The sequence below is a fragment of the Scardinius erythrophthalmus genome, assembly GCF_964197995.2.
Source record: "Scardinius erythrophthalmus genome assembly, chromosome: 25".
NCBI lineage: Eukaryota > Metazoa > Chordata > Actinopteri > Cypriniformes > Leuciscidae > Scardinius > Scardinius erythrophthalmus.
In genome coordinates this window covers 17,813,259-17,824,201 of record NC_138245.1, presented here as the reverse complement: position 1 = coordinate 17,824,201, position 10,943 = coordinate 17,813,259, and the positions used below count along the sequence as shown (strand labels likewise).

Below are 10,943 nucleotides of genomic sequence, written 5' to 3'. Positions count from 1 at the left end.
TAATAATAAATGTTTCCTCAGCACCAAATCAGCATATTAGAATGTATTCTGAAGGATCATGTGACTCTGAAGACTGAAGTAATGATGCTGAAAATTCAGCTTTGCCATCACAGGAATAAATTAAATGATATCAAATAGAAAACAGTTCTTTTAAATTATAATAATATTTCACAAGATTACTCTTTTTACTGTATGTTTTTGGATCAAAAACGTAAATCTTACTAACCCCAAACTTTTAAATGGTAGTGTGTGTACACACACACACACACGCACACGTTGGGTTTTCATGTTTTATGGGGACATTCCATAGACATGATTATTTTTATACTATAAAAAACTATATATTATGTCCCCTAACCCTAAACCTACCCATGACAGAAAACGTTCTGCATTTTTAGATCTTCAAAAAACATAAGCTGTTTTCCTCACACACTAATATATATATTGAAGGATCAATTTTACCTCTTCCCAGCTCTTCCATTGGGGCACCTCCCACCTCTGCTTTTGTGGGAGGGGCTGGTGCCAGCATTTCTCTTCTGCGATTGGCTGGTACGAATGACTGACACAAGTCACATTATTGTACTTGTATCCTCTCCCACAGGATGCAGAGCACTGCAAAAAGGGGAAAAAATTGCAGTGAAGTCCAACTGCTTGATAAACACAAGCTTAATTAGTGTGTCATTTGAGGTGATTATGTGTGATTATGAAGCTGATTATGTCTAAACATGCAAATTGAGGGGTATGTCAAAGTAAACAAAAGAATAGACCAATCTTGTGTTAATTACTGTAATGACTTAAATTTATTACCATTTTGACAGCATATCATATTCATGTGAAGAATTAGTATATGGACATGTACAGTATAAAATGCCAACAACATAATACATGATAGACAACGGGAGGAGCATAAACAGGTACTCATTTGTACTCAAATATTATTTACAGAATAAAAGGAGGAAGGTAAGTGTCTCTGAATCATAATGAATGGCAGTTGCTACATCTGCTTGTTGAGCCAAAGAAACAGTGTCATCTTTTCTGGCACCAGCTTCACTGAGCGAATGAAGCACGAGGGGAGCTGAAGGGAAAGGTGAGAGAGGCTTCCCTGGATCCAGGATGGGAGAGGAACGGATAATCAAAGGGCCTCGTAGAGAGAGGATGGATATGATGCGACAAGTCTGAAGTTGAACGAGTCCATTCCCAGCATGCATGCATGAAATACAGGAACTAAGAGAATAGAAACTCCCCAATTGGATAATGTGTTCCTGGGGATACTTTTTCATAAGAGTCTAGCAAGTCAATGTGTCACAGTTGCATTTTAAGTTGATGGAATTTATTTAGAAACCAGAGCAAAAACAGTCTTGAGCAATCAGTTTAACATTCAAATATATATTTGCTTTCATAAATATTTACAGTACCAAAATATATACAATTGGTTCAACTGAATACATATTATACAAAATTCAATACCAATAACATGGACAGCTGAAGCAAAATAATGAAATCAAAGAAACTTCACATAAAATAATATAAAAATGCACATTTATCTTTAAAGCAAGAACACCATGTACCACTTTAATAATTCATCCAAAGCCTTAGATATTGATTCATAATAAATCATACACTTGCTCAGAATTTTACAGTGTCTGTGTGTGTGTTTACATGTGAGAATATGTAACCATGGAAAGGGTTTCATTTTCTTTTAGAAATTCTATATACTACTGTCTACGCAAGTTACAAGTGTGATCAAAGATGAATACTTAGTTTTGTGTAGGTACATGAAAAACTGGTCAGGCTGCATATGATGTTAAACCTCAATAAACTTACTTGAAATCAACTGTATCACAATCTTGGTGCTAATTTCTCATCAGTTATCTGTTATTTTAAGTATTTTATATTTACTTTTTAAATATTTGGCACACTTTTACATACAGTAATAATATGTGTAAATATTTAGGGGACATATCAATCATTTAATTTGTTTTTATATGGCAATGCATTTATTTCAGTCATGGTTAAGCTGCCATACTGTAGTTCAGAGTTTATGTACTTTGTAAAATGAATGCACCACTGATTTAATGAGTGCAAATTACCAACTTTTACACTCAGAATGATACAAAATAAGTGTCATTTACTTAAAAATTCCCTTCATCCAAAAACCAGCCATGATCTTAAAATGCTCAAGCTTGAACTCACTTCCCAGAGTGGATTGTTTAACCAAATTTCATAAAATTGACAATAGAAAAATAAAATACAAATTATTAACGTGTATTTTTGTCAAAAATAAACAACAAAACATACTCAAGAGAAATTTCCCAATTCCAATTTGAATGCAATCAAAACAGATAAGTGCGACTCTTGTTCATTGATCAAACTTTTTTTTTGCTTTTTGGACCATGCAAAATTGCCTTGTTTTTCTTTTAAATTATTGCCAAAAATGATCAGTCCAGCCCTTGCAAAATACTTGGCTATGTGCCTCACTACATTCCAACGTGAGAACTTCCAGGTTTCAAACTGCACAGAGATATCCAGGCCTCAGAGGCCCCCGTGCTCCGTAAGGGCCTTCGCTCTTGCCACTCATTTTTCCCATAAGAATAAAACTCTTTCTGAGAAGTGTGTCCATTCTGATTAGATGAGCTGGAAAGGCCGGTAAAGACCCTCCCACAGATCAAAGGCCGTCCTTGAAAACCCTCCCCCCCATGCACACACACCCCCCCTTGGCCATTGTTATTTTGATGTATGCTCACTTGACTGACTGTGACCATATCACCACCATCAGGACTGGCTAATATCCTGTGGTGTCCAAAAGGAAATAGCCAGCGGTAGGAAACTTCCTCTACAGGTACTGAGGTGAGTCAGCACCAAAAAAGACCCCCATCCAATGATCATTAAAACAGGTAATACAGACGTTCAGATAAGAAATGAAATAAAAGCAGCAGGATAACAAAACAAAAAAAAGTCATACAGAATAAAGGTCTGACACCACGAAACAACAGATATTAAGCTCAGTGATTTTGTACCTTATTTCATTCATTAAATATTGACAATATATGCTCAATTGGCAGTTAAAATGTCAAACATTTTCAGAATAATACAAGACATTCAACATTCAAATTATTTCTCTTTTCTAGTCAACTAATTCATAAATCAGCTAGTAATATTCATCAATTACAATATTTTGCCTACTTTTCAAAACATCACCAATAATAAAAAATTACATTTGTAAAATAAAACCTTGCAATTGTTTAATTTGACCATCATCAATAACAGGTTCAAACAAATAAGGACAAACATATGGCAGCAAAAATAAATACGAATACATACAATAATATACAGAAATGTTCATGCACACCTCAATACTGCCATTTGATTGAAACCACTTAATTTCAGTCTGCTGACATTAACAGACCATGTCATGAAAGGGAATTGCACCACAGACACTATAGCACCATGGCGTATTTGGGAAAAATACAAATTTGTATTGATACGGTGCTGTGAAAAAGTAAGTACACCCCATGAAAATGTTTGTTTTTAGGACATACAGGTATTGGACTAGCATTTCATCAATATTAATAGATAAAAGGCATGATAATAAAGCACACTTGGAATGCACATTTTATAATGATTTGTATAATTTCTTGTGAGGGGAAAAACTTTTTCACAACACTGTATGTTTCTTCAAATATATACTATATCCATGCGCAATTATGGATGTTATAGCATTTGTTATTCATATCCACAAATATAAAGTGGACGGAAGATGGATATGGGGCACTTCATTGAGAATGAGGTAGACACAAGTAACTGGCCAACAACCAGAATAAAAAAAAAACTGGCCTTCCCTGGGTCTGAGGGAAATACAATGAGGAATTTTACACACTAGACTAGAACATGTTTTTTGTTGCTTTATACACAAAATTGAAATAATACTGATTTTGTAAATAACCCAGAAAAATATGACAATATCAGAACAAATCAACATACATAAAATGAACAAAGCTACATTTGATTTCAGATTACGTCACAATTTGTTTGTATTTACTTGTACTTCTGTAAATTATCTTAAATATACAAAAATATAGCAACTATAGACATATTTTCACATAAAGTCTCCCTTATACTGAAAAAGCACCATCATAAATTTAAAAAAGGTCAATGGCTAGCTGAATTCATGTGAGGTATGGTTGGAATAAGTCAGTTTTCATGAGAAATTAATTATGAAGAGCAACAAAAAGTGATTTCAAAGGTTTCAATGTAATAAAGTAAACTGCCTATGGCCAGATGTTTCAGATCTGCAGTGTAGCAATACAAGTGTTACTTCCCATGTTTTCTAAATACTTCAGTATATATACAACTGTATAGTGTTTTGAACACAAGCCACAAAAAGGCCTCGAAATGATTTGTATTTATCAAAAGTACAGCTGCATTGGAAAAATAAAATTAAATGGGGGGGGGGGGGAAAGAAACAGCATTCAAACATAAACACATCGACCAAAGAGATGCTCACTTTTTCAGTCAAGAAAGAAAACTCAAAACCAAATTTTAACTGCATGTTTGGTAGGTCTATAAGTGCAACCAAGACTCGCTATAAGCAGCAAATGTTAAAACCAAATATTTGCTTATTCAAAGATCAAACCAATTGAGTTTCAGTTTGTTTTCTTCAAGTCTTGAGTGTAAGGAAACTTCGGCATGTTGCGAGAATGATAACTTATGAAGGGAAAAAGTTAAAATAGTTATGAGCGTACCGAGCTCCATTGGTCTGTGCTCCAGTGAGGGTTAACAGAGCAGGATTGAGTATTGCACTGTTCTCGGTCGGGTGGTTTGTCAAGAATTTCACAGCTCAGATCGTTAAAGCGCTCCCCGTTGGGCCGCTGACAAGCGACCAACCGGGTCTTTATCCCTCCTCCGCAGGATTTTGAACACTAGGGAGGTAGAAACAGAGTATGGGTGAGAGTAAAAAAAAAGAGTGAAAGTCTCGTTTCATTAACATATACCATCTTTGTTAAGACAGCATTTTCAAAAGATGTCTTTGGACCACTTGTCCATAATGTCAGATTGTCACATTGTTCTGCTGAGTAGGGATGGTTATGTTTATGACTTTGTTCAGATAGACAAAAATCTTTGAGATTTTGGCCTATTGTTTTTAGCAGTCTGAATAGCAAATAAATCCAATTAACCCTTCTGCAAGAAATAGATTTTACAAATCAGATTCAAAACCCATTTGTATGAACTTGTAAATGTGATTAAAAATGTAAATGCATGATAAAAAAAAATAAAATAAAAAAAATATATATATATATATATATAATGCACAATAATGGCAGCACCATTACTTATGTCTTCAATGTCACATGATCATTCAGAAATCATTCTAATATGCTGATTTGGTGCTTAAGATACATTCCTCAAAATTATAAATGTGAAAATAACTGTGCAACTTAATATTCTTGTGGAAACCATGATACATTTTTCTTCACAATTCTTTGATGAATAGAACATTAAGAACAGTTCTTCAGTAACTAATGGTCTTTACTGTCACTTTTAATGTGTCCTTTCTAAATAAAAGTATTCTTTTCTTTCTAAAACAAAAAAGAGCCCAAACGTTTAAACAATAGTGAATATATTTAATTAAGTTCAATTCTCACCTCACCCCAGCTGCCATAGAACCACTGAGGGCAGGGGCCGGACTCACAGGAGCGTTGCTCTATGGGTTGTGTGCTTTCATCACAGCTGTTGGCAGGGTAGCCGTTCTCATCCTGACAAACCACCACACGCCTCTGGAATCCTCCGGCACAGGTACTTGAACACTGAAAGGTGTGAAAGAGAAACAGAAGCTACATAATGAGAGAAAAGCCACACACGCCTTCCAAACAATCCAAACACACTAGCAAGCACATTCTCACTGGCCTAATTTCACATCCCATTAGCTTTGACGGAAAATCTACGTCAATGTACAAACACTGACCAGCACAGATTTCTTTGATGAGAAAGATTACAATTGGGAATCAAGGGGATTTGATTTTATTTATTTATTTTTTTTAGAAAAGGCTGGACCCATATGACATTTTGTATTAGAAATGGTTCAGCATATAAAATACACTTGATGGTCTGCAAAATAAATGAAGTAGCTAAGTTCTGAACTTGCAGTCTGAATTAAATGTAATAAGAGAGAAAGACTGAACGGCAATAAACAATAAATAAATGCATCTTCATTTTAAAGATTGATTCTTCTTATTATCAATGTTGAAAGAAGTTGTGAAACTGTGATGCATTTTTGATTCTTTGATGAATAACAAGAACATTTATTTGAAATCCTTTGTAACATTATACATTCTTTACTGTCACTTTTGATCAAATGAATGCGTCCTTGCTGAATAAAAGTTGTAATTTCTTTCGAACAACAAAAAAACGTACTGACCCCAAACTTTTGAACAGTATATATAGGGCCCTATCTTGCACCCAGAACAATTGACTTTGTACACTGACGCATGTATCATTCCTATTTTGCACCCGACGCACAGCGGACTTTTCCCTCCACAGACGCACGTTGGTAAATTAGGGAATGAACTTGCGCTCCCGGGGGCGGTTCAGCGCAAAGAGGCGGCGTGTTCCGGCGCAAACGTTCCCTGGTGCTATTTTGCAGGTTTAGAAAACAATTCCGCCACTGACCAGGAAAAACCTAGTCTAAAGTCAGTGGTGCGTTGCGCATGTTATTCATATGCTATTTTAAGGGCACATGCTTGGCCATAATCAATGTAGCGTGTGCACAACGCGCATACACTTTGCTTCTCTCATCTACACAGAAGCAGCAGTTTTTTTGCAAATCATATATTCAAATCATACATTATTACAAGGAAAAATATTAACACACGAGGGAAATCGTTGTGTCCATGAATTTGTGAAAAAATAGGCATAAATCTAGCTTACACATTTACCCAAATTATTATACGCCTGTTTAACCGAAGCTACTGTAATTTGGGTGGGTTTCTCCCAACCCCAATGTAACTTCTCAGTCTTTTACGGCCCTGACGAGAACGTCGGTCTCCTCGGCTGTGAACCGCTCCTGGTGTGCGCCTGGCAAATCCGCTGTTATAATAGCAATGCGCCATGGAACAAGCGCGCCTGCTCTTAAAGGGAATGCGAGATGTCGCTCTGATTGGTTTATTTCACGTTACGCCCAAACCACACCTATGAATAATGAAGCTACTTCAGACCAACCCATTTTAGATTTGCGTCGGGCGCAAGAGTCATTTATCCCGCCGCTATAATAGCAATAGCACCCAAGATCTGCCCACAAAGTTACTTGCGTTTCGCATTTGATACTTGCGTTTCAGATCGTTAAAATAGGGCCCATAGTGTACATGTAGCATAGACTGAGAAATTTTTTTTTTTTTTTTTTTTTTATGAATCTGTCATAAAGACTCAAGAATCTGTGTCACATCTTGAGTAATCAGTTTAAATGTCTAACAACTTACTGTTACTGTGATATTTGGTAATGGATTGCAAGATTTAAGGTATCATAAATCATGAATGAAATCCTTAAAAAACTAGTCAGAACAAAAATCATTAAATTCCTCAAGTTTACTATCACTCGGAAGGATATAAATTATATATAGCTATAAAGGAAACCCTGTTCAAAAGATCTACAAATACCTACTTTAAGACACAGAGGAAGAGCTTCCAAAATAATGCACAATATTTAGCTTTTCTTAGAATTCTACAGACTATTTAAAGCACTGATATCATGAAGGAAACAGCATCATTTATCAGACAGAGGAAATTCTGCTGTCGGGTTGACTTGGAGGGTTCATGTACAACACCTTAGATGTCATTCAGTTCCTGGGTTGGCAAAAGGTCTCTAACAGGAATAGTCTCCAGATTATATCAAATATCAGAGACATACAGAGCAGGGAATGCAGAGATGTAATCATTTTAAGATGTTTGGAGGTACTTACCGCCCCCCATGGTCCAGTCCTCCATTGATGCGACTGGGGTCTGCCAGCTCTGTTACGGTCAGTTCGTCCGGTCGGAACATTCTTTTTCCGAGAATCGGGGTTAGGTGAAAAGCCCCCGTGGTCACTGGAGCGAGACGGACACTGGGGCATGGCACACTCCTGCTCTGTTGCTGGTTGATCATCTGGGTCACACTCACTCAATTCCACAACTTGATCGCTGATGTTCATACACACTACTTGGCGTGTAGTTTTACCCTGACCACAGGATACGGAGCACTGTAAATACAGACAGATACATTTTTTAATGGAATATTGCAGTTTATTTTAAATCTGTGCACTGTCATTATTTTTTTATAAACATGTGCTCTCGTAATCTTTAAATCAAAATAACTAACAACCTGTCACTCACATGAGATCGACTTTATGAGTAAGTACACTGTAAATCCTTTGAAAGTGCACATATTGTAAAATAAAGTGCAACCAGAATAATAGTCCCTTTAGTTTAGTTTGTTGTACTTTTTCAGATACTGCAACATGGATTATGTAATGCTGATTTACTGGTTTGTCTCAATTTTAAACCAATGGAAAGCAGGAGACCATTGACTAAAGCAATCCAGCTACTCCATAGTAATTCTTGTCTTCCTGTATAAATGTGAACATTATGCACACCGAACCCCATCTGCACACAAGATCCACACAAAATGAACTCTCATCAGTTTCCAATTACAACTGAGCTCTAAACACCAGATTGAGAGCAGAATGATCGAGGTCATTTTTCTATAATGTTAGGCTACAGAACAGCTGTGAATGAAAATACAAATACTTGCAGTGTTGAAAGAATGCTGGCTAACTCAGTGGCATGTTAATATTGTACATATATATGTTAAATAAATACAGTCGGGTCCAAATGTCTGAGAAAACAGAATGTAATTTTTAAGTATATTTAAGATTCTGCACCATTTTAGGTCACAATTCAAATAAGCAAATTTGTGAACTCTTTGTAAAATATGTTTTCCTGCTTCTACTGAAACACAAGAACATTCTTAAATTATGCTGGATAACCTGATAATTTTTCAACTCAAATAGTTATGATAAATAAATTAAACTAAATTAAATGTTAGGCTAAAAATAAAATAAATAAGTTAAAATAGTTTGGTTAAAATAAAATAAAATATTTGAGTAATAAAAGTGATTAAATAAAAAGTAATAAAATATTTGAAAACAACCATTATTTTTGAAATTCTGTTTTGGTGATGCTAGTGGTGCAGAATTGACAAACTTAAAGGAATAGTTCATCCAAAAATGAAAACTACGTCATACATCGGGTCAGAGGTCACCCTTCCGCCGGAACTTGACTCTCTTGTAAACGTAAGTACGGCCATTGCCGGAAGCCAGTGATAATAGTTTATAAAGTTTTAAATGGATATTTTGGATATTTTTCTTTGCTTCAGAAGGTCTTTATTATCCCCTGGAGTCGTATAGATTACTTTTGTGATGAATGGATCCGCTTTTTTGGGCTTAAAAATCTAAGTTACAATTCACTCCCATTATAAAGCTTAGAAGGGCCAGGATTATTTTTTTTTTATATAAAACTCCGACTGTGTTTGGCTGAAAGAAGAAAGTCATATACACCTAGGATGGCTTGAGGGTGAGTAAATTATAGGATAATTTTCATTTTTGGGTGAACTATTCCTTTAAGCTTTAATAGATTACAACGGTTAAAAAAACAGGTATATTTATTTACCGCAGTCCATTCCAGAACCTTCCACTGCCCACACGCCACTATGGAGCACACCTCACTTGCAGGAGGTTTTGTAAGATGAGCGCAGGCTGAGTCCTCTGCTACTCCACCCTGCTGGTCACGGCAACTTACGTAACGCATCCGGGTGCCCTTTCCACAGGTGGCGCTGCACTATTATAAAGAACAACCATTTTACAATAACATACTACAGAGACTAGCGTAAAAACTATTTAGTAATTCAGATACATCACATTTTCAGGGATGTACCTGTGTCCATGATCCAAAGCGCCACTGTGTTTTATGACCAGGATGTGACATCACTTTAGTCTCTGGACCGACGGGATGAGTCACAGGGCACTGCGAGAGTTCACAGTCCTATGGAAGGGAGGAAGTGGAGAAGGACAACCAATTATCAGTAATGAAGATCCGTGACTCTAGGGGTGAGGCCAATGTGCTTGATTTATGCTTGACTGGCTGGAATCACTTGTTCTGGCCTGGGTCACTGCGCCTTACAATAAGTAGAGGATTTTAAACCAGGGGGCCTCCCGCTTTCTCATTCTGTCTGTCGGATCCCTCCTTTCGGTTCCTGACTCTCTCACACTCCCACCTACCTACACTTATTGCCCCTCTGATTCTGCCTTCGCCAATCATTTTACGTGTCTTTCTGGAATACTTGATTCTGATTGGTCAATCATGTCATTCTGTGATCAAATAGTTTTGTATAAAGACTATATAGTATAGCTGACAATTTTCCTACATAGCAAACAATTTATTGCATAGCTATGCTTGTTCTTTCTGCTTATGTTTTATATAACTGAATTTGAGCTCAAATCGAAATTTCATGTGCATTTATTTACTTCTTTGGTAAGTATCTGTGTAATATGTGGGATAGTACAGTCATCCTGGTATTACAGCAAAATAAACTCCTTCAGGGTGATACAAGATCCTTCCGCTTTGCGTCCGGGTCCTGATCATCCTGTCTGGGCTTATTTTGCGATAATCCGTCTGACGGTACAATATCCCTTATTTATTAAATTCTTTACTCTGTCTGTCTCTTATAGTATATATATATATATATATATATATATATATACTGTATATATATATATATATATATATATATATATGTTCCTAGATTTTTATCAACCTGGATGGCTTGATGGTGGGAAAAAATGGTTCTTTCTTTCATCTCCTAAAAGCCTTGTGAAAATGAAGCTCTATAAAACCAATGCCTCAGGAAAGTTAATAAA

At 36.1% G+C, this 10,943-nt stretch overlaps 1 protein-coding gene across 1 annotated transcript in view; it reads right to left on the bottom strand.

Moving 5' to 3' along the window:
* Positions 1 to 2,998: 2,998 nt before the first annotated feature.
* Positions 2,999 to 10,943, bottom strand: part of adamts9 (ADAM metallopeptidase with thrombospondin type 1 motif, 9) — a 31,307-nt gene continuing 23,362 nt past the window's right edge. The window contains exons 24-28 of the mRNA XM_081358321.1: positions 9,961 to 10,068; positions 9,697 to 9,864; positions 7,953 to 8,228; positions 5,643 to 5,804; positions 2,999 to 4,919 (exon numbers count right to left, since the gene is read on the bottom strand). Coding sequence (XP_081214447.1) covers positions 4,731 to 4,919; positions 5,643 to 5,804; positions 7,953 to 8,228; positions 9,697 to 9,864; positions 9,961 to 10,068 — 903 coding nt within the window. The 3' untranslated portion in view covers positions 2,999 to 4,730. The remainder of the gene's footprint in view (positions 4,920 to 5,642; positions 5,805 to 7,952; positions 8,229 to 9,696; positions 9,865 to 9,960; positions 10,069 to 10,943) is intronic.